This window comes from Ustilaginoidea virens, chromosome 7, assembly GCF_000687475.1.
Source record: "Ustilaginoidea virens chromosome 7, complete sequence".
Lineage (NCBI taxonomy): Eukaryota > Fungi > Ascomycota > Sordariomycetes > Hypocreales > Clavicipitaceae > Ustilaginoidea > Ustilaginoidea virens.
This window is the reverse complement of record NC_057322.1, coordinates 1,186,800-1,207,259: the sequence shown is the minus strand read 5'-3', so window position 1 is coordinate 1,207,259 and position 20,460 is coordinate 1,186,800. Positions and strand designations below refer to the sequence as shown.

General features: G+C 53.9%; 7 protein-coding genes across 7 annotated transcripts; 5 read left to right on the top strand and 2 right to left on the bottom strand.

The window, feature by feature from the left end:
• Positions 1 to 521: 521 nt before the first annotated feature.
• UV8b_07975 (uncharacterized protein) lies at positions 522 to 1,409 on the bottom strand (the record flags this gene model as incomplete). The annotated part of the gene is made up of 3 exons (XM_043145472.1): positions 522 to 581; positions 666 to 958; positions 1,223 to 1,409. 3 exons carry the CDS (start codon positions 1,407 to 1,409, stop codon positions 522 to 524), a joined length of 540 nt encoding a protein of 179 aa, XP_043001407.1.
• Positions 1,410 to 1,829: 420 nt separating this feature from the next.
• UV8b_07974 (uncharacterized protein) lies at positions 1,830 to 3,047 on the top strand (the record flags this gene model as incomplete). Its single annotated transcript, XM_043145471.1, has 5 exons — positions 1,830 to 1,915; positions 2,040 to 2,050; positions 2,143 to 2,219; positions 2,285 to 2,504; positions 3,040 to 3,047. The coding sequence occupies 5 exons, from the start codon at positions 1,830 to 1,832 to the stop codon at positions 3,045 to 3,047; spliced, it is 402 nt and encodes a 133-aa protein (XP_043001406.1).
• A 104-nt stretch (positions 3,048 to 3,151) lies between these two features.
• Positions 3,152 to 4,205, top strand: UV8b_07973 (uncharacterized protein; the record flags this gene model as incomplete). The annotated part of the gene is made up of 2 exons (XM_043145470.1): positions 3,152 to 4,104; positions 4,157 to 4,205. 2 exons carry the CDS (start codon positions 3,152 to 3,154, stop codon positions 4,203 to 4,205), a joined length of 1,002 nt encoding a protein of 333 aa, XP_043001405.1.
• Positions 4,206 to 4,903: 698 nt separating this feature from the next.
• On the top strand, positions 4,904 to 7,488 carry UV8b_07972 (uncharacterized protein; the record flags this gene model as incomplete). The annotated part of the gene is made up of 2 exons (XM_043145469.1): positions 4,904 to 5,752; positions 5,818 to 7,488. 2 exons carry the CDS (start codon positions 4,904 to 4,906, stop codon positions 7,486 to 7,488), a joined length of 2,520 nt encoding a protein of 839 aa, XP_043001404.1.
• Positions 7,489 to 7,757: 269 nt separating this feature from the next.
• UV8b_07971 (uncharacterized protein) lies at positions 7,758 to 8,090 on the top strand (the record flags this gene model as incomplete). Its single annotated transcript, XM_043145468.1, has 1 exon — positions 7,758 to 8,090. One exon carries the CDS (start codon positions 7,758 to 7,760, stop codon positions 8,088 to 8,090), a length of 333 nt encoding a protein of 110 aa, XP_043001403.1.
• Positions 8,091 to 8,704: 614 nt separating this feature from the next.
• UV8b_07970 (uncharacterized protein) lies at positions 8,705 to 13,660 on the top strand (the record flags this gene model as incomplete). Its single annotated transcript, XM_043145467.1, has 1 exon — positions 8,705 to 13,660. The coding sequence occupies one exon, from the start codon at positions 8,705 to 8,707 to the stop codon at positions 13,658 to 13,660; it is 4,956 nt and encodes a 1,651-aa protein (XP_043001402.1).
• A 1,609-nt stretch (positions 13,661 to 15,269) lies between these two features.
• UV8b_07969 (uncharacterized protein) lies at positions 15,270 to 20,078 on the bottom strand (the record flags this gene model as incomplete). Its single annotated transcript, XM_043145466.1, has 3 exons — positions 15,270 to 15,677; positions 15,750 to 17,380; positions 17,552 to 20,078. The coding sequence occupies 3 exons, from the start codon at positions 20,076 to 20,078 to the stop codon at positions 15,270 to 15,272; spliced, it is 4,566 nt and encodes a 1,521-aa protein (XP_043001401.1).
• Positions 20,079 to 20,460: the final 382 nt, after the last annotated feature.

Below are 20,460 nucleotides of genomic sequence, written 5' to 3'. Positions count from 1 at the left end.
GACGTTATTTCGTACTGACCACAAGTTCCCTTGCGTGACTTTTATTTGCAACTTGCTCTGTGTGTCATCACAAATGCATCCTGGGCTGATTATGCAGCGCCTCTCGCCGCCGGCAGCGTCTTTTTCAAGAACAGACTTGTCGTTTGATTTCCATTGCAAGTGTTTCCCGGAAGCCTTTTCGAATCCTTAACCAGCCAAGGTCATGCATGATAGATACTGGCTACTGTGACAGCCGCAAAGGGGATCTTGGTTGGCTGCACCACAGTTATCAGCTCATATTGGCCAGATGACTGCTTGTAAATAGTGCGGTCAAAAAGTCTACATGGCCGACAAGACGGGATGACTCGTGACCAAAGGCATCTTCGCCCGATGACCACAAGGTACAGCTATGGGTCCGGAAAGTTTCGGCGCTCGTCCCCAGGACGGAGATTTCATGGGCAGGTTGAAAGATAAATTCCCACTGCTCCAATGCGAGTTCGTAACTGCCATGGACAGAGGAGGCTCTCCTACATTCCCGCCAATCAATCAGACGGCTCAGATAGGGCCTTTTTGGTCTTTTTGGTCTTATATCTCTCTCGGATCTGACCGGGTCAGCCAGGCGGCCAAAGGGAAGCATTGAAAACCAGTTATTAGGACTTCCGTCGTGCTCCCAGCAAAGTACTTACCCAAGTGTTGAGCTTAAAGGCCATCTTCAGTTGGGGTAGCATAAAGCCACCTGCTGAATGGAAAACGCGATGATCAAGGAATGAACTTGTTTGTTGAACGGAGAGATAAGGATCCATTGCATCCACGTTGGGTTGGGCATCTCCTCGGAGGCTACGGAGTACACAGTATTTGGAACTCCCAAGTCCGACGGTCGGAGATTTGACAGGGCTAGGTTCGGCTACCAACGGTATTATAATAGTATGTACATGCACCCAGGTATTGATTGCACTGTACCTAAGGTACCAGACCTCCACTGTCAAGCCGCAGCAAAGTGAGGAAACACGAAGAAAGAGAAAAGCAAGTAAAGAAGGCAAGAATAAAATAAACGCGATTTAAACACTGGATAAGAGCAACTCAGATGCATTTCTTTCGAGACAATATAAGTGCTGAGATTGAAGTACAGCATATCAATCCTAACGCATCTTGTCGTGACCTTACGGACTCTGGAATACTCGAGGTAGGTACATTAGGAACCTACCTAAACAAGAAGAAAGTTGACCGATGACGAACCTACTACCTAAGGTAGGTAGGTACTTTTGCTCTGTGGATGCAACTGCAGACGACTTGGATGAAAACTCGTGCAGGTCCATTTTCCACAGCCAGTGCGCCAGAATCGTCAACAAAGCAGTTTGAAAGCAATGGTTGGTAACGAGCTTCCAAAGCGCTTTGCATTCCCGACACAATTTCCGGTCAGGAAAGCGCATAGCTTGTTGGAGGTGGTGGGCGTTGTCTGTTGTCTGTTTTCTTTTGTCTGGCTGGAAGTGGACCGGCCCAACAGAAGACAGAAGACCAGTTGCCCATTGCCCAACAGCGAAACCGTGCCCCACCGATGCCGTTCTCATGCAGGGAAGGAACGGAACACTGAACCCACATGCTGCCGATAAGCCCGTTCGGCATGGCAAGTCCACACTGCCGAGTACATGCTCGTCTAGACCATGTGTGTTTTAGTCATCAGCCGAGCTTGCACTGTACTAACTTCCAGGTACCCCGTACGTGTTATGATATGGTTACTCCAGAGGTGCAGGTAGAACTGTAGATGATATGCTCTTCTCATGTAACTTGAATGCTTTGCAAGGCATACGCCCACAATATTCAGTGCTCGCCTCGAGCACCTGAGCTGAAACATGTTCGATTCAACATGGACGTTTGTTTCCTACACCCGCCGCATCAAAGGAACAGCTGAGCGTACGGAGTACCTACCGGTGATGTGGTAAGTACTGTACTGTACCTTCTGCTCCAAGAGGTAGGTACCTGCCTACCGACATACCACACTTTGCGTGCATCACTTGACCTGACCTCTCCATCTGCTCGTTGACGGAATAATCGTCCTGCAGCCTGTTGCACTGTACGGAGTATATATCGTATTTATCATCCCCCTCCCCCCTCCTGTCCATGAGGTTTGATCCAACAACCCTTACAAGTGTGAGTCCAGCTCAGCTGTCTGTTGTCCCGAGGCCGGCTTCCTTACGACTGGGCAACATCAGCTTTCGATACATGTACACACTCCACAGTACGTACGCTCAGCAATACAGCAACCTTATTTAGTTGCGGGCAGATTGACCCCGCATACCTTAGGTAGCTAATCATTCCCGCCATCGACGACCCCGCCTCGCCTTCCCGGCGTCTGCTCTTGCTCTCGCGTGCCCTCGTTGATTCGCCCAGCTGTTTAGTCACAGGCATCTACTTGCTGGTTTCTTTCTGCTCGGGGGCTGACGAAAAGTCTGCCTTTCCCAACATCAAATCGCGATACCAACGACCGGACGTCTTCCACCTGCATTGCGCTGCTTCCGCCAACCCCGGTAAGCATCCCCAGCATTGCCTGTTCTAGCACCCCAGCCGGCCCCATACCGGCATTGTCCCCTGCTGCCTGCAGGAGCCCAATGCTCCAGTCCGGTCTCATATCGGATCCACCACCCATTGATTGGCATGGGGGTACTCATGGATTGGAACCATCCGATCATTCAACATTGGGAGTATTTCGTCGAGACGAGACGATAGCGCAGGGTCGGTTCGGCAACAGCTCCTTCCGCGAATTCAGCATGCTCTCGACTGAAGAATTATTTAAAACTGGTCATATTCGAGCATGGGTTTTCAGTTGGCGTGGTCCAAGCGACAAATAGTCAACCTTTCAAGTTCGTACGCTACGCTACGTCTTACATGGGACTCAGGAATATCAGGTCGAATGACTCGGCGAAATACTGGTATCAGATAACGTCTGCGGAATTTTCAAGACACGATTATTGAATCAAATTCCACCTATTTTGCATCATATCTTCCTTTCTTATCAGTTTTTTTCTGCAAAGCCGCACAGCTAATGGGGTGCCTCGTTTCTAGACCATTGAACTGAGCCTGTCTGCCGCCGTAATCCAATATAGCGACGCTGAATTTGAGAAAATCAAATTTTCGCCAAAAAAAAATAGACAAATAATAAAAATAGAGTTTTGACATGGCTGGCGGCTCACTGAAACAAGCCGTTGAATCGGCCCGCAACAAGGCATCCGAGGCTATTGGCGCCGTCAGGGCGGACGGGGTAGCTGTCGCTCAGGACCTGCTGCGCACTCCATACATGAGGGCAGCTCTGCCCTTCATCAACGGTGGCATCAGCGGCATGGTGGCTACATCTGTCATCCAGCCTGTCGATATGATTAAAGTCAGAATTCAGCTTGCGGGCGAGGGCACTTCTGGCGGACCCAAAGCAACCCCCTTGTCGGTCACGAGGCATATTATCGCCAGTGGTAAGGTTCTTGACCTATACACGGGTTTATCCGCAGGTCTTCTGCGACAAGCCGTTTACACCACCGCACGCTTGGGATTTTTCGACACCTTCATTGCATCTTTGGCAGAGAGAGCGAAATCCCAAGGGCGAGAGATTAGTTTCGCAGACCGAGCCACTGCCGGTTTAGCCGCGGGCGGTTTGGCCGCCATGATTGGAAACCCGGCAGATTTGGCACTCATTCGGATGCAAAGCGATGGCTTGAAGCCACTGTCGGAGCGGAAAAACTACAAGTCTGTAATTGATGCTTTGACTTCCATCGCCAGGAGTGAAGGGATTGGTGCCCTGTGGGCTGGTGCGGCACCGACCGTTGCGCGCGCCATGGCCCTTAACTTTGGGCAGCTTGCCTTCTTTAGCGAGGCAAAGGTGCAACTCAAGAAGAATACTGACCTATCCGCCCGGGCTCAAACTCTCAGTGCCAGCGCCATCGCTGGTTTCTTCGCCAGCTTCTTCAGTTTACCTTTTGATTTTGTCAAGACTCGACTGCAGAAGCAACAAAAGGGTCCTGAGGGAAAGCTTCCCTACAAGGGTATGATGGACTGTTTCGCCAAGGTGGCCAAGCAAGAGGGACTGTTGAGATTCTATCGTGGCTTCGGTACATATTATATCCGAATTGCTCCACACGCGTAAGCTTTGTGAATCTTCCTGGAGGAAGCCCTGTTTACTAACACGTGCTAGTATGGTAACACTAATTGTTGCTGATTATCTTGGCTGGTTAACGAAATAAATCCAGCAAAATGTCTTTGTTCCACGGCGTCAAGGTTCAGGGCTGTCATCAATGCGCAAAGGGCTTTGCTTTCTTTTTTTTCCAAGCAGTGTGCCAAATTTTTCAGTCCTCTCTTCCCGTTCTTTATTTTTCATATTGTTAATTAGCTTAAGAAGTAAAATATATCGGGGCTTGAACGACGCTTAGGTGCACCGTGTCAAAGAACATTGAAGGATTGGGTATGGTATCCCATGCGACCCCTACCCCTACGAGCAGCGGTTGGGCAATAATGTCGGCAAGGGGTTGAACATTAGATGCCTGTGCCCTTCCAATTAGCCGTCAGCCATGCCTTTAGACCCCGAAAACGTTGGTTCCACTCGGTGTGGAAGACGGGTCATTAGAATGAGGTGTCTAGGTGTTGAGAAGTTGGGCACAGTAATAATATTACCCGTGGCCTGGCGTTTGAAGCTAAAAGTTCGGCCCATGCCGCTTGACAGCTCAGCTTTACCCAGAAAAAGCCACTAAGCAGATCTCACGATGTGTGTACTTGGTAGATTTCTCACGTGACTTGGCGAAAGTTACTCGCGCTTTTTGATGACGTACGGAGGAACGGCTTTACGCTGCTTAAACGGTGACAGGGCATGGACCCGTTCCGTCGTATGAACAATTTATGATGCACTGGCTGAGCCGCAATCAAGAAACGCTGAGCAAGAATAAGAATGGCCGGAAGAAAGCCAACGTCCTCGAGAAGCTCAAAGCGCCGAGCGGAGGATTTGGCCAATACCGGACCAGATATTTACCAACAGATGTTAGCAGAGGCTGGGGTGTCGGCAGCAAATCCGAGTAGGATTGAACCACCGTTGAAACGGAGGCGGCCAGGCCTAACGTCAGGTGCCAAATCTTCGTCCAGGGATCAGATTACGACATGCCAGGCGCAAGAGCAACCGGTAGTGGCTCTACCAAGCACTGCAAATGAGAACGAGCATGACGGCGAGGACGACGACAGTGCTATCGAATTTGAAGATGTGGTTTTGCCGGCGCCAACCGTGCAAACAATTGAGATCGAGTCCGATGAAAACGAAGATGACGATGACGATGACGATGAAAACGAAGTCTTTCTATTCGAAGATGCCAATCTCCCCATGTCTCATCCAGATATAGTCGCTTCCGGCGAAGAGACGGGGACTCTGGAACTCAACCTCTCTGCTCTCAATTCTGCGGCTTCACCTTCGAAACGATACGGCGCGAGACGCAAACCAGTATCTAAAGAGGAAAGAGACCGGCGTTTGCATATTCACAAGACACATTTACTGTGTCTCTTGTCTCACGCATCCCGTCGAAACCACTGGTGCAATGATGCGAGAGTTCAGGAAACGTTGCGGCCTCTATTAACTGACAAGAATATCGATCTTCTAAATCCTGGATCCCATTTGCCGCAATTCGGCCAGTCTGAAAGCTTGAAAAAGGGGCTGAAGCAAGCTGCTGAAATATGGAGAGCAAAGTTTAAAATCACGGAACGAGGGTTGCGAAAGTCTCTTTGGGCGGAGGATCCAGGCCAACTGCAAAATGTGAGTATTCAATACGATCTCGGTCTTGATCAAGGGAAACCAACCTTTACTGAACGGACACATAGTATGAGCCTCCATCAAACTTGGACTCCTGTTTGGATCGCGAAGACTTTCGGAATGCATCGAAAAGGCTGCAAGGGTCCCGAGACGTCGGCGCGCAGTTGTATTGTGCGCTGCTGAGAAGCGTGGGCGTCCGGGCAAGGCTCGTCTGCTCATTGCAGCCATTATCTTTCTCTTCTGGCGGGCCGACACTAAGCGAAGGGAAACCGCTCATCCTTGGCACGAAACCTGCGCAAAACGAACACGTCAAAGCAGCATTGGCGAAATACAAGGCCCTGGCGGCCACTACAGATCCGCCGAGTGACACTCCTGGTTCCTCGACTCCGCGGCGACGACTAGGCCACCCACACGCTACATCCTATCATTTCCAACCTATTCCTTCCCCGCCCAGGAAACAGCGAGCTTTTCACGAACCAGCCCAGATCCGCGAATCTGCTTTCCCGATTTACTGGGTCGAAGTGCTAGATACTGGCCATCAGAAGTGGCAACCTGCTGATCCAATAGTTACGCAAACGTTCTGGAAACCCAAGGCCTTCGAGCCTCCTATTACGGACAGGGAAAACAGCCTCTCCTACGTGGTGGCATTCGAAGCTGATGGCGCCGCTAGGGACGTGACGAGGCGATATGCGAAGGCATACACGGCCAAAACGCGTAGGTTGAGGATTGAGACGCCTCTTGACGATGGCGGCCAATGGTGGCGCACAGCAATGAGGCCTTTTCAGCGACCCAGTCCCACAGACTTGGACCAAATTGAAGACAACGAGTTGGCCGGGATGGAAGCTCGGGAACCGATGCCCAGAAATGTGCAGGATTTTAAGAACCACCCTGTGTATGCCTTGGAGCGACATATGCGCCGACACGAAGTACTTGTGCCTGACGCGAAACCATCGGGGACTGTCGGCGCCGGTAGTCGCGGTCCCTTGGAGAAAGTCTTTCGACGAAAAGATGTTCGTGTAGCAAGGACCACGGAGAAATGGTATCGCCTCGGGCGCCAAGTAAAGCCGAACGAGATACCGGCCAAGTGGCTTCCGAAAAAACGGCGGCTCAAGGGTCCGAGGTATCGGGACAAGGACGAGGCGCACACGGGAGACGATGGTGTTGTGCCAATATACACGACGGAGCAAACAGAACTGTACGAACCACCACCCGTTAGGAACGGGTGCGTGCCAAAGAACAAGTTTGGCAACATAGACGCCTACGTTCCTAGCATGATACCCAAGGGAGCCGTGCATGTTGCTCATGAGCATGCCGCGAGGGCCGCGTTCATAGTTGGCGTTGACTATGCACCTGCCTTGACAGGATTCCTTTTCAAGGGTCGGCAGGGCACGGCTGTGTTGAACGGAATAGTTGTGGCGAAGGAGTATGAAGCCGCAATACGGGCCGTGATGGAAGGCATGGCCGATGTGGAGCAAGAGATGGAGGCTGAGCGGAAGCGGCTGGCTGCCTTGAGGGTCTGGCGACGATTTCTCATGGGGCTACGTATCCGCGAAAGGATCTGGAAGGGCGTGGATGAAGAGGAGAGGAAAGCGGCTGAACTGGCCGCTGCGGAGAGCGACGCGACGGAAGAATACGACATGGTTGTAGACGATGAGCACGAACACGACGAAGACCACGACCACGACCACGACCAAAACCACGACGTCGGTAACAGTGGGGGTGGGTTTATGGTGGACTGATTTGATGCGATTACGAACTGGATATTGTCGTGCAGATAAGGGCGGATACTGCTGCTGCCTTTTGAATCAGCCCATCTATCCAATCTGCCGGTGAATGGATTTTGCAGCTTCTTGATGAGCCTGCGACATGGCAGCGGAAGCCATGTGGGAACAGCGGGTTTGGGTACGTGCATGAGTACGGGGAACGACGAGATTCGATTGAGGAGGAATCGAGTCAGCGGGAACCGCAACCCTGGCGGAAGGGGGGATGAGTCGAGAAGACGCCGGCAATGGGACAAGATGAAGATTACGTGTTTTTGGCACGCCAAAGTCTTGAGGGGCTTGGCTTGGATGACTGGCGTCTGGTGGCTGCCAGCTTGAGAGCAGCAAAGTTTCGCCAAGTCCCTAGTGCCCGTAAAGGTTTGATAGCTTGGCCGCAATCGCAAGCCGTCAGCAAAGCTGTGTTTGAACTTGCTGCTGCGGCCACCGCCGATGCTGCGCCACCAGACGTCATCAAAGCTTCAATCCCACCACCGCCAGACCAGACTTTTCTTGGCACTGGCACTTGGCACTGGCACTTGGCACTGGCACCAGACTGCAGTGCCACTTGGCAACCCGTCTGACCATCGTTTGTCACTTCCAGGCACCAAACCTCCAGATCCCAACTACGTCTCACAAGCCCGTCTCACAAGCCGTCTGACAGCTCGGGGCGTGCCGACGGACAATGCACGTCCGCTCACTTCTCCTCGCTTCTCCCCCCTCACCCTGCCTCATCTCATCTCATCCTCTTCATGGCTGCTTTATCGGGCGGTGCCTTGGTTCTTGCATAACGAAAACTCCTGTTCATATTTCTTCACCCCTTCATCAAGACTCTCGACCGGGCTCCGTCTTTTCAGTATCGGCAAATCGGAAGACTGTGCTGTGCTGTCGAGGTCGCCTGGAGCCAGACATGTTTGCCTGAGTCATTGGCCATCTTTTGCCCCAACCTTTGGTCAAATCCTCTTACACTTCATCCCTGAACCGGAATCTTCTCTTGGTGGCAAGCGCGAGCGCAACAACGGCTTCATTCGTTTGCCAATATCCGCCGCAATGTCTGCTTGAATTCCATGGGCGGAGGAAGCGGACCATTATTTCGGCCAAGCTTTTGGTATCTCTTGCTCTTCAACGTACCCCAGGCGTTCCATTCCCGACAAAGCAAGCAGCAGGGGCTCGTTGAGCTTCAACCCATGTAGACGGCATGGCTTTACGAAAGCAGATCTGGACCTTAATGTCCAAAAACTTTCGGTGGCTGCTCTTTCGGCACTTGACCCTCTGTGTCGTCATGGCTTTTCTTTTGCCAATCATCTTGGCCGCATTCTTCAGTTTTGCCAAGAATCTCTTCGTGCCACCTGCGAAATTCGGCTTCGGTACTGTTCGGCCGGTCCTGAGCCTGGCCGAAGCTTTCGATGCTGCCAGAAGCAGTGGGCGCGACAAGGTAGTGCTGGTTAATAATGGCCATGACGGAGGCGAAATCAACCGCGTCCTCGACAAGGTCGCTGAAGCTGTGGTCCAAGCTGGTTCTATGAAGCTTGTGACCGTCGGCAGAGAAGATGAGCTGCTTACGGAATGCCGCAGCAGTTTGCGAGGAGTCACCACATGCTTCGCCGCAGTTGTTATGCGCTCGTCGCCCACCGAAGGACTCGGCGGTCTATGGAATTACACGATTCGCACTGACGCTGCGTTCTGGAACGAGCCCGTCAAATTCCGCGTTGACAGGTCGGACAACGTCGAGCAAGTCTACTTGCTGCCCGTGCAGCGCCTTGTTGACGCTGCCATATTCAGTCCTAATGGATCTGGCTCTGATCCATTGGCTAAAAACCAGGAATTGGCTTTTACCAGCATGACACAGGAGGAACGAGACAGAAACGTGCGAGAGATTTTCCACGAGGCCATTGTGAACGTCATGGCCGTTGCGTTCATTGCCAACATCATATGGATCACCTATCACCTCACCGGGTTCGTGGCCGCCGAACGAGAGACAGGCATGTCCCAGCTCATAGACGTCATGATGCCTGTTCGCCAGCCATGGATGGCTCAGGCTGCTCGTATCGTTGCCCATCACCTGTCCTTTTCCGTAGTCTATGCTCCTGCCTGGATAATTGGGTCCATCGTCATTCGATATGGCGTGTTTACAAACACAAGTACCGCCGTCGTGCTCATATTCCATCTTCTTGCTGGACTTGCCCTTGCATCCATGTCCATTCTTTTCGCCTCGTTCTTCCGCAAAGCGCAGCTGAGCGGCATCACTGCTACACTGGCTGTGCTGCTACTTGGAATCCTTGCTCAGGCTTTAACCCAACCCAAGACTGGCCCTGTTGCCATCTTGTCTGTTCTTTTCACTCCCTGCACTTATGTGTACTTCCTTACTCTGATGGCAAGGTTCGAGGAAAAGGACAGAGCCACAAACCTGGTTCAAGCCCCCCCAGACAGCCCTTGGAATATTCCGGGCCTTGTGTTTTTTGTCATTCTCGCTGTTCAAATTTTTCTATACCCGCTATTTGCGGCCTTGGTCGAAAAGAAGCTGTACGGAGCTTGCAGCGCGGGACGCAAGGTACAAATCCCGCAAAGTAGCGACAATGGCCTTGCTGAGAGTGCCGTTTCGATTGACAGGTTGACAAAAATATACTACCCTGGTTTCCTTTCGCGTCTTTTCCCGTCAAAGTCGAAGAAGGCTCGGGAACCTGTCGTCGCAGTCAAGGAGTTGAGTCTTCGCGCCGGACGTGGTCAGATTGTCGCCCTGTTGGGAGCAAATGGCAGCGGTAAAAGCACCACGCTCGATGCCATCGCTGGTCTACACCGACTCACCAGCGGCTCCATCACAATCGACGGCCGAGGTGGGCTAGGTATCGCTCCGCAAAAGAATGTTCTCTGGGACGACTTGACCGTGACGGAACACCTTACAATCTTCAACCGCCTCAAGGCCCCGACATCTCCTGCTTCCAAAAAGCAGATCCTGGCGCTTATCGGCGCCATTGATTTGTATCCGAAACGCAATGCGCTGGCGAAAACCCTATCCGGGGGCCAGAAACGGAAGCTACAGCTAGGCATGATGCTGACTGGTGGAAGTGCTGTGTGCTGCGTCGACGAAGTCAGCAGCGGACTGGACCCATTATCTAGACGCAAGATATGGGATATTCTTCTTGAGGAACGAGGAAAAAGAACCCTCATCGTGACCACTCACTTCTTGGATGAGGCCGATCTGCTCGCTGATCACATCGTCGTCTTATCCAAGGGTACTCTGCGCGCCGAAGGATCATCTGCGGAGCTCAAAGACCGATTTGGCGGAGGCTATCGGGTCGACGTGCGCAAAAACCTCGGCTTCTCTGACTTGCCCACTGTTGAAGGGGTCCGAAGGAAGGATGCTTTCGATTCAATTACCTACGTGGCACCCACGTCCAGTCTTGCCGCGCAGGTCATCAGATCGCTTGAAAAGCACGGTGTCGGCGACTATCGATTCTCCAACCCAACCATTGAGGACGTATTCCTGCAACTTGCCGAGGAAGTCCGGGACGAAGATGCATTTAACGGCAGCAGCCTTGCCATCACCAAAGAGGCCGGCAGCACAACCGAAAAGGATACGTCGTCGCAGGATGGTTCCACGCAACACCATCGGGAGTTGAGCCTTTTGAATGGCAAGCAAGTGAGCTATGTCGGACAGGTCATGATTCTGCTCAGGAAGCGACTCACTGTCCTGACACGACACTGGATTCTTTACTTGGCGGCCTTTCTTTTGCCCATCTTTGCTGCATGTCTTACTTCTCTGTATGTCAAAGGAAAGCCTCAAACCGGCTGTACAGCTGCCGATCAGGCTTCTGCATCATCCACCGAGGATGCTTTCACACAATTCAACCATGACAGCAACATCGTCTTCGTTGCTGGCCCAGCCGCCAAGATGTCGACAATGGCAATGACAAGTTTGCTTCGACCAATCTTTGAGGGCTCACGAGGCGGCACAGCCCTCGGTTTTGCAGCGCTGAAGAATCTCCGGCTCGTCGATACTTTTGAGTCCTGGCAGCAATATTTGAGAGACAATCCTGGAATCGTCACCACGGCTCTTTGGCTGGGCGACGGCGATTCAAACCCTACCCTCGGCTGGGCCGCCGACTTGTTCATTACGAGCTCCATGACGGCCCAGCAGCTTCTTGACGTGCTCGTCTCCAACATGACCATTGCAACAACTTGGTCGTCATTTAACGTACCCTTCAACCCTGGCGTCGGCGATGCGCTCAATCTGGTCATCTACATGGGCATCGCGCTGGCTTGCTATCCCGCCTTCTTCTCGCTCTACCCGAGTACAGAGCGCCGGCGATTCGTGCGTGCTTTGCAGTATTCCAACGGTGTCCGACCACTGCCACTCTGGGTCGCGTATGTCTTGTTCGACTTTGTGTTTGTGCTTGCTTCGTCGGCAACCGTGACGGCCGTTTGGGCTGGCCTGTCAAACGTCTGGTTTCACCTGGAGCACGTGTTTGTTGTTCTCTTCTTGTACGGTCTGGCGTCCGCGCTGCTGTCTTATTTTGTCTCCCTGTTTACGAAAACGCAGCTTGGCACGTTTGCCTGGGCAGCTGCGTACCAAGCAGTCTGGTTTTTTGCATATCTCATCGTCTATGTCTGCGTCATCACTTACGTCCAGGTCAGCAAGATCGACTCGACGCTGCTCGTTTGTCATTTCGTCCTTTCTGGCTTTGCACCAATTGTTTCCGCGGCCAGGGCCCTATTCCTGGCAACCAACTTGTTCTCGACGGCATGCGATGGGAACGAGCTGTCAACAAGGCCGGGGGCAATGACTGCCTACGGAGGCCCGATTCTGTACCTGATCATTCAGTGCGTTGTCTTGTTCGGGCTGCTCCTGTGGTTCGACGGTGGTTCGGTGGGCTCCTCATTTCGCAGACTGTTTGAGCGAAAAACGCATGTCGAGACGGACCATGAGGTGGACGAAGAGGTCGCCAGCGAGTTGAGACGAGTAACAGCGAGCAGTGGCAAGGTGGAAGACGACGGTCTTCGAATAATGCACCTCACCAAGTCCTTTGGCAAGAACACGGCCGTGGACAATGTTACGTTTGGCATCAAACGCGGGGAAGTGTTTGCTCTGCTGGGGCCCAACGGGGCCGGCAAGTCGACCATCATCTCTCTGGTTCGGGGCGACGTCATGGCGAGCCGCAACGGCGGGGATGTTCTTGTTGAGGACAAGTCGGTCAGCAAAAGCCTTGCTTCTGCAAGAAGGCACCTGGGAGTGTGCCCGCAGATTGACGCTCTGGATCAGATGACTGTCCGGGAGCATTTGGAGTTTTACGCCCGCGTCCGTGGCGTGTCCGACATTGAGCACAACGTTGCTGCCGTGCTCGGAGCTGTCGGGCTGCAGGGCTTCGCCTCGCGCATGGGACACGCCCTGTCCGGCGGCAACAAACGCAAGCTCAGCTTGGGCATCGCGCTGATGGGCAACCCGACGGTGGTTCTCCTAGATGAGCCGTCGTCGGGGCTGGACGCTGCGGCCAAAAGAATCATGTGGAAAACTCTGGCAGCCGTGGTCCCCGGCCGCTCGATACTCTTGACAACCCACAGCATGGAAGAGGCGGATGCCCTGGCGGGAAGAGCTGGCATTCTTGCGCGACGCATGCTGGCGCTCGGCGCGCCCGACGACCTACGCCGCCGCTTTGGCAACGCTATCCAGGTGCATCTTGTGAGCAGCTCGGCGCCTCGGACGACGGAGGAAGAAATGGACAGGGTCGTGCAGTGGGTTCGCGAACGGCTGCCGTCGGCCAATGTGGAGGCCAAGACGTACCACGGCCAGCTTCGCTTTTCCGTTTCGGCATCCGACATTGTTGCTCTCGCGGGACGACGCGGGAGCGGCTCGCGCAGCGGCGGCAGCGGCGGCAGCGGCGGCAACGACGACGATGCGATGAGGATCGCTCACGGCGGCGAGGTGGCGCATGCTGGTCGGCAGGACGGCGTCATCGGCCAGCTGGCTGTTGTGCTGGAGGAGAGCAAGCACGAGCTTGGCGTCAGTTACTACAGCGTCAGCCGGGCCAGCCTCGACCAAGTCTTTTTGACCATTGTTGGCCAGCACAACGTGCGCGAGGAGAACTACGAGGAGAAGGAGAGCCGATGGCGCAAGGCGCTCCAGCTGGGCGGGGCGTTGCGGGCATTGAAAGCATGAAAACGTAGAGCTCAGAATAAGATTTTTACCGAGGCAGCTTGAAAAAGGCGCGCTGTTGACTGGATAAATGGATGGAAGGTATTTGCGGGTCTGGTCTGGGGGCTGGGCTGGTTCAGTGTGCGTTGGTGATGACGTTGGGGACAATCACGGTGTTGGTGGTGGGACTGGTGCCCGCCCATGCCTTGCAGCGTAGTCCATAGCGGCGGTTTGAAAACAGCCGTGGTTTTAAAATCAGCCGTCATGCTTCCTCGCAGCTGTCTGCACGTCGCACGTCGCACGTCGCACATGACAATGGGTGCTATATCCATCCCCATGGCGGCGATCCAGCCGTCGTCTAGTTGCAACTGCCCTGCCCTGCCCTGCATGTCTTGACCCGGTCGACATGTCAACGTCTATGCCCTCGATGCCCCTGGGGTGCAGTACATCGCCGTCCCGCCGTGACGCATAAACTGCCCATTCATTTCCCTCCTTGCGCACCGCATCCTATAACCACCAAGCCAAGCCGGGATGACGGTGCTCGGGGCCCGTACGCGCTGCACGTCTCGGCCGCGCAGTGGAGTGAGTCATGCGGTGAGTGAGCTCGCGCCTTGGGCATCCGGCATCGGCCTAGTCGGCGCAAACGTGCCTCTGAAACCTGCGGCCGCGACCGCATCCCGCCGCGAAACCACGGCGGCTACCGGCTCGGGTGCTTCTATGCCCCGACAGCACTGCGTGCGGGCCATTATCCCCCTGGTTATTCGTCCTTGGCTTCCTCCGTGTGGGCTGTATGTTGACGCCTTCCTCCCTCCGTGTGCTGTATGTTGACGCCTTCCTCCCTCCGTGTGTGCTGTATGTTGACGCCTTCCTCCCTCCGTGTGCCCTGTATGGTGACCCCTTCCTCCCTCCGTGTGCTGTATGTTGACGCCTTCCTCCCGCCGTGTGCCCCTGATTATTTGACAAGACCATCCGGCGCGGTGTCCTGCTCCTTGAATTTGTGAGGGCCGACTGCGGCTCCAACCGACATTCCGCAATGCCACGCAACATGGTACAGGAAACAAGGGAGAAAGAAACGAGTAAAGAAAGAGACAGGCCCCACGGTGTACGCGTTGTATGTGCGTCGTGGAAAACCCCAACCCCGTCGTCGTCACGCTCGTCTATCGCCAATAAACAAGTTTTTGCACCACAGGAATGATGATGCAACGCAATCACAAAAGTGAGCCCAAACATACAAGAAAGGCGGGTGGAAGGGGGGGAAAACAGCAACAAAAGAGAAAGAGATAAAGAAAAGAAGAAGAATAAACGAAAGAAGAAGAATAAACGAAAGAAAATCCATGTACGCCCAACCTCTTGAAACGCCGCACGCTCGGTTGTATCCAAAGAAGAAGAAAAAGAGTAAATACGTGACAGGCTGAAAGAAGCCACGGATCGGATAGGGGATCCCGAAAAAAAAGGGCCTCGAAGAAATGCTTTTCGGCTGAGACCTTTGCTCTCATCGGGGCGGGGCGTCAAAAAGGTTTAGTTCTTCGCGATTATCGTTCCACATTCATCCTTCCCCCGTCGTGTCCTTGACCTTGCTTGTATGTTCCGTTTGCCAAAAAGAAATAATGAAAAAAAAAAAAGGAATAAAAGATTAGCATGGCTTGATGTTGGTCTCGCACTTCAACTGTTTCCCCCCGTCATCCGCGGTTGGTGTCGCCTCGGAGCTACCTGGTCTTTCGCTGCCTTGGTCGACGCCGCAGGTGAACCAGCCGCCGCGTTCCCATTCTCCTGCAACATACAACGAGGACTTGCGAGTCTCCGGTTCATGTATTCCAGCCAGGAGAACACTCAGTCGCTTAAAGTCGATGGGCTTCAATATCCATCCATCAAACCCCGCATCAACATAGACCTGTTTCTGCCCCTCGACCAACGAGGCCGACACGGCAAAAATTGGTATTCTTCGGTTCATGACGGCCATCGCCGAATGGCCCTTGTGCTCGTCAGATTGCTCCGTAGATCGAATCATCTGTGTGCTCGTCAGTCCATCAACGATGGGCATCTGGCAAACAAAAACGTCAGTAAAGCGTTTCCCCTCGCCGCTGATAAAGCAAGCGCACATGGCTTCACTAACCTGCATGTCCATAAGAACAACATCAAAGTCGGGTGACTTCTCCTTGTACACAGTGGCGCAGTCTTCGCCATTGCCGGTTTCGTGGACTTCGTGTCCGACTCTTTCCAGCCTTTTCCGGAGAATCTTCATGTTGATCGGGTCGTCCTCGGCAACGAGAATCGTGAGCGGAACCTCTGCTGTTTTTGGTGGTAAGACAGCCGTCTTTAGCGCTAGTCTCGGCGGCCTCCTTTTGTCATCAGGCCGTTCCGACAGATCGCCTGGCTCGTCCCCCTTCCAAGTCTGCATCGGCGCTTTGGCGTAGTCATCGGGGATTTTGACGGCCTTGATCGGGGTTTTGGAGTCCCGGACTTCCGCGGTACCGGGTTCTCCTCTAGATGGAGCGGTGGGGAAAGGGGGCGGCGGCGGCTTGAGTTTCACCGGGCTGGTAGACAGACGACGACCACCGGCCGCAATTCTGGGCAGAGGCTGGTGGTGGCCTGCACTCTCCAAGGAGCTGCGTCGCGTGACAAAATACCCGGGTTTCTCGTCAGTGAGTGACAGTGGGGTTTTGATGGCGTCGATGAGGCGGTCTGCGTCGCTCTTTTGGCTTATCTGACTGCCCAGGCTCTCCAGACTGCGACGGCTTCCCACACTACTCGCTCCCTTGGGCTGATTATCGGCGGCGGCTGCGGCTGCGGCTGAGGCGGCGACATCGGAAACTGAGTTTATGTGACTTCCACGTTCAATTAGCGTTATCTCGCCGTCAGGAGCGGCCTTGATAGTGGCCGCGGAAGCTTCAGCGACGGCCAACCCAGAGTTGCTGCCGGCCGCATGTTCTTGCGGAGAGCCTCCACATTCGGGACTAGGGGTATCGACTGGAAGTTGAAAGGGAAGCTGAACCACGAATCTGGAGCCTTGTCCCTCCTCTGACTTGAGGCGCAGCTGACCGTCCATATTCCGGACAACTCGAGCTACAACAGCAAGGCCGAGTCCCAACGTCCGTGTCTCGAGTGGTCTGTCCGTCGTTCCGGGGGCAGTCGGCTCGGAGTCTTCGGTGCTAACTTGTTCAAGATCCCGAAACAAGGCGTCCAGCTGCTTTGGGCTCATGCCAACCCCAGAATCAGCCACAATAAAGTCTATCAACACTACTCCGTCCTTGACTTCGGAAACAAACATTTCCACAGTAACGGAGCCGCTGTGGGTATGTTCTACTGCGTTTGCCGTGATGTTTGTCAAGGCCTGTCGAACCCGTCGGCTATCGCCGTGCACGAATTGCGGCAAGCCCGGATGCTTGATCACATGGTATTCGATCCCTTTTCGTTTCGCATCGCCATGAAACGGATCAGTCGCCTCATCAATACAAAGGCTGAGATCAAAAATTTCGTCCTTGATTAGGCTCCGGCCTTCTTCCGTCTTTGTGAGGTCGAGCAAGTCGTTAATGACGTATATAAGTGACTTGGAAGCAGAATGAGAACGAGCGAGGTTTTCGCGAGTCTCCTGATCCAGAGTACCCTCAAGCGCAATTTCGAGACAGTTAATTATGGCGTTCAACGGCGTCCTTACTTCGTGGGCGGAATTGGCCAGGAGCAGTCGAGTGAGCTTGCTGCTCTCTAGGGCTGCCTCTTTCTGTCGCCAGACTTCGATGAATTTACCTGCAAAACAAAACGGTAGTCAGTATGTTTGTAATGCACAGTGGGAAAAGGAAACTGCCGATTGATTAAGAAAAAAGAAAAGGAAAGAAAAAAATAAGAGAGAAGGATGAGTACAAAGAGAGGGAGACAGAGGAAAGAAAGAAAAAGCTGGGCTAGATTTATGCGACACACCGTAAACAAGGCAGAGCACCGCTGCGGTTTCAATTTGCTCCTCGTTCCATTCGCGACACTTTCCCATGACGGTTTCCTTCCACAGCTTGAAGCTTTTTCGGGGTTCCAAGTAATCGGCAGTGCCGTCGCGGACTTCTTTGTGATATGGATTACCAGCCCACTTCACTTCTCTCGTTTGCCCGCGTCTGAAGAAGACTATGAAATCACTGCCGCCTACGCTGAGAGGCACGTACAAAAGCCCAGCAATCACCTGGAATCCAAGAGAGTACCTCAGATCAGGAAAATCTTCGGTGACATCCTGAGACGATGCGACGGATGTGAGCTTCCTCATGCGAAGGTATTCCAGCATTGCGAGGGCTTCTTGACTGTGGTCCATTTTGCCGAGAATCTTGGTCTCGCCTCTGATGGATAAAACACCAAAATCGGCATCGAACAGCTTGAGCAAATCGTCCGACGAGGCAATGATATAGCCCGAAGGATTCTTGTCTGTCGGGGCGGTGTTGATCAGTTTGCGGGCCTGGAGACGTGATGCGTACGATAACCTCTCAATGTTCCTGGAAGCGGTGTCTCCGACAAGTCGACACATCTTGCGGATGGGGAAGGACACTCGCATCCCATGGTCGCCGTACGCATGGCAAGAGACCAAGCCCCAGAGTTCGTTGAAGGCATTGATGGATATGGACATGGAGGACCGAACCGCCATGTTGGCCAAGTACTTGAGATGGATGGGTGACATGGCTCGAAGATATGCGTGTGTCATGTCGAGCGGGGTGTCGAGGTCCTCCTTTGTTCGGCACACCATTCTTGCCGTCGGGAGGTCTCGATCATACAGTAGGCGGACCTTGTTGATCTTGTAAAGCTCGCGAGCCTGTCGGGGTATGTCGGAGGCGGGGAAGTGCAAACCTTTGTAAAGATCGACTGTTTGAGAGGTATCAACCAGCTCGGTGACGACCTTGCCATTGAAAGACGCGTCGAACTGATATACCATGACTCGGTGGAAGCCGGTTAGCTCCTTGACAATTCCGACGAGAATTTTCAGGAAGGTGTCGAGATTTGGAGCAGAGGCTAGCTGCTCCTGAACCTGGGACATGATGTCGAAAACCTGCATTGCGCCATGTTCGCCCCTGCGCTTCCTGGCGCTTCGCAGAATGCGAAGAGGTTTGCTGAGAATTTCCGTGCTCTCTTCAATCTCCTCCAGGGTGGGGTTCGAATGGAGCGTATCGTGAGGCGTGTCGGGTGTGGGCTCGTCTGCAGGTCGAAGGGGGTATTCGTCGTCTTGGTCCAGCTCGAATTCGCAAATGACGAGGTCGGGATGAGCATTGTTGACGTGGATGGCGCACCAAAACTTGACGCTCTTGGCCTCCTTTGGGCGCTTGATGGACAAGCTCAAAACCTCGGGTCCGTTTGTGGCGGGGTCAGCATCTTCGTCTCGAATAAAATCGATGTGATCCAGCAGGTTGTCTTGCTGTTCCTCTGTCAGGATATCGAGGAAGCTTCCGAGACTGAAGAGTTGTTTCGGTGTGTAGCCGAGGATTTTGCCCGAATTTTCGCTGGCGTAACGCACGACGAAGCTGCCGTTGCCGTCTTCCCGCATAGCTATCAAGACACCAAAGCCCTGCACTGCACCGGGAGTGTGAATGGGCTCATCCTCGCATCGTTGCAGGACTCCATCTCGTCCCGTGATGATGGCGTGACCATCCTCCGTCTCCGTGTGGGTGAAGCGCGTAGTGACATGGGGTAGTTCGCCGATGGATTGATTTGCGGAAGTGGTGGATACGGCATCATCTCCTCTGGAGAAGCGACAAGCAGCGTCGGCGTCAGCGGCAGCGTCAAGCCGCCGCAACTCCCCGCTTTCGCCTTCGCCTTCGCTTTCGCTCCCAGACGCGGCGATATCGAGCTCGAGCGGGGCCACAGTGCCATACCGGACGGCATCAGCCTGAATGCTAGAAAACGGACCACTCATCGACCTTTGTCTACGTCTTTGGAGGCTAGACCCGCCGGGTGTAGCAGAAGTTGGGGACATGGGGGTGAAGTCGATTCTCCTGGCATCAGTCCGCGAATCCCTTCGGTACGTTGTTGGACCATGCGAGGAAAGGCCGCGACACTCATTGTCGGACGACTGAAGGAAGCTGTCGTCGGTCATGCACGGCCTGGACGTCGGGTCCACGCTGATGACTGAGCGAATGGGAAAAACTCGATCCCCCGATATATCCGACGCAGCAGAAGGGTAGTGTCCCGATTGTATTTCCGAATCAGCGCTGCAGGGTGAAAAGGGATTCTGCGCGCCCGAGGCGGTTGAGGGAAAGTCGGTGGCGGAGGTAATTTGGCCAGGCCATGGCTGCTGCTGCTGCTGCTGCTGCTGCTGCTGCTGCTGCTGCTGCTGCTGCTGCTGCTGCTGCTGCTGCTGCTGCGAGACGCAGGTCTCCGGCTGCCTTGTATCGAGGGACGGCTGCTTGTCATGCTGGGGCTGTCGAGATTGTGGCGGAGGAGCCGAGTCTTCGGCGTCGTCTCGCGGCGACTCCTCCATGTGAAAAAGCAGGAGGTTTATGGTGCTGATACTCCCAACGCGGACTGGCCGTCGCACCGATACGTGAAGCCGGTCCAGCAAGCCTTCCAGGAGGCAATTTTGCGATGGGAATAAACGACGGCTCAGGCGCTGTGCATGCTAGGAGAAAGGAGGGGGTGGACCAAGGGCGTCAGGGCCGAGGGAAGAGCTGCCGATGCCAAAGAGGAGGGAGGGAAGCTGGGAGGATGAGCAAGTCGCAGATACTCCTGCGGCCGCTGTTGCTTTGCTTTGCTTTGCTTTGCTTTGCTTTGCTTTGCTTTGCTTTGCTTTGCTTTGCTTTGCTTTGCTTTGCTTTGCTTTGCTTTGCTTCTGACAGCCCTCCTCCGAGATCTCCAACAGAGAA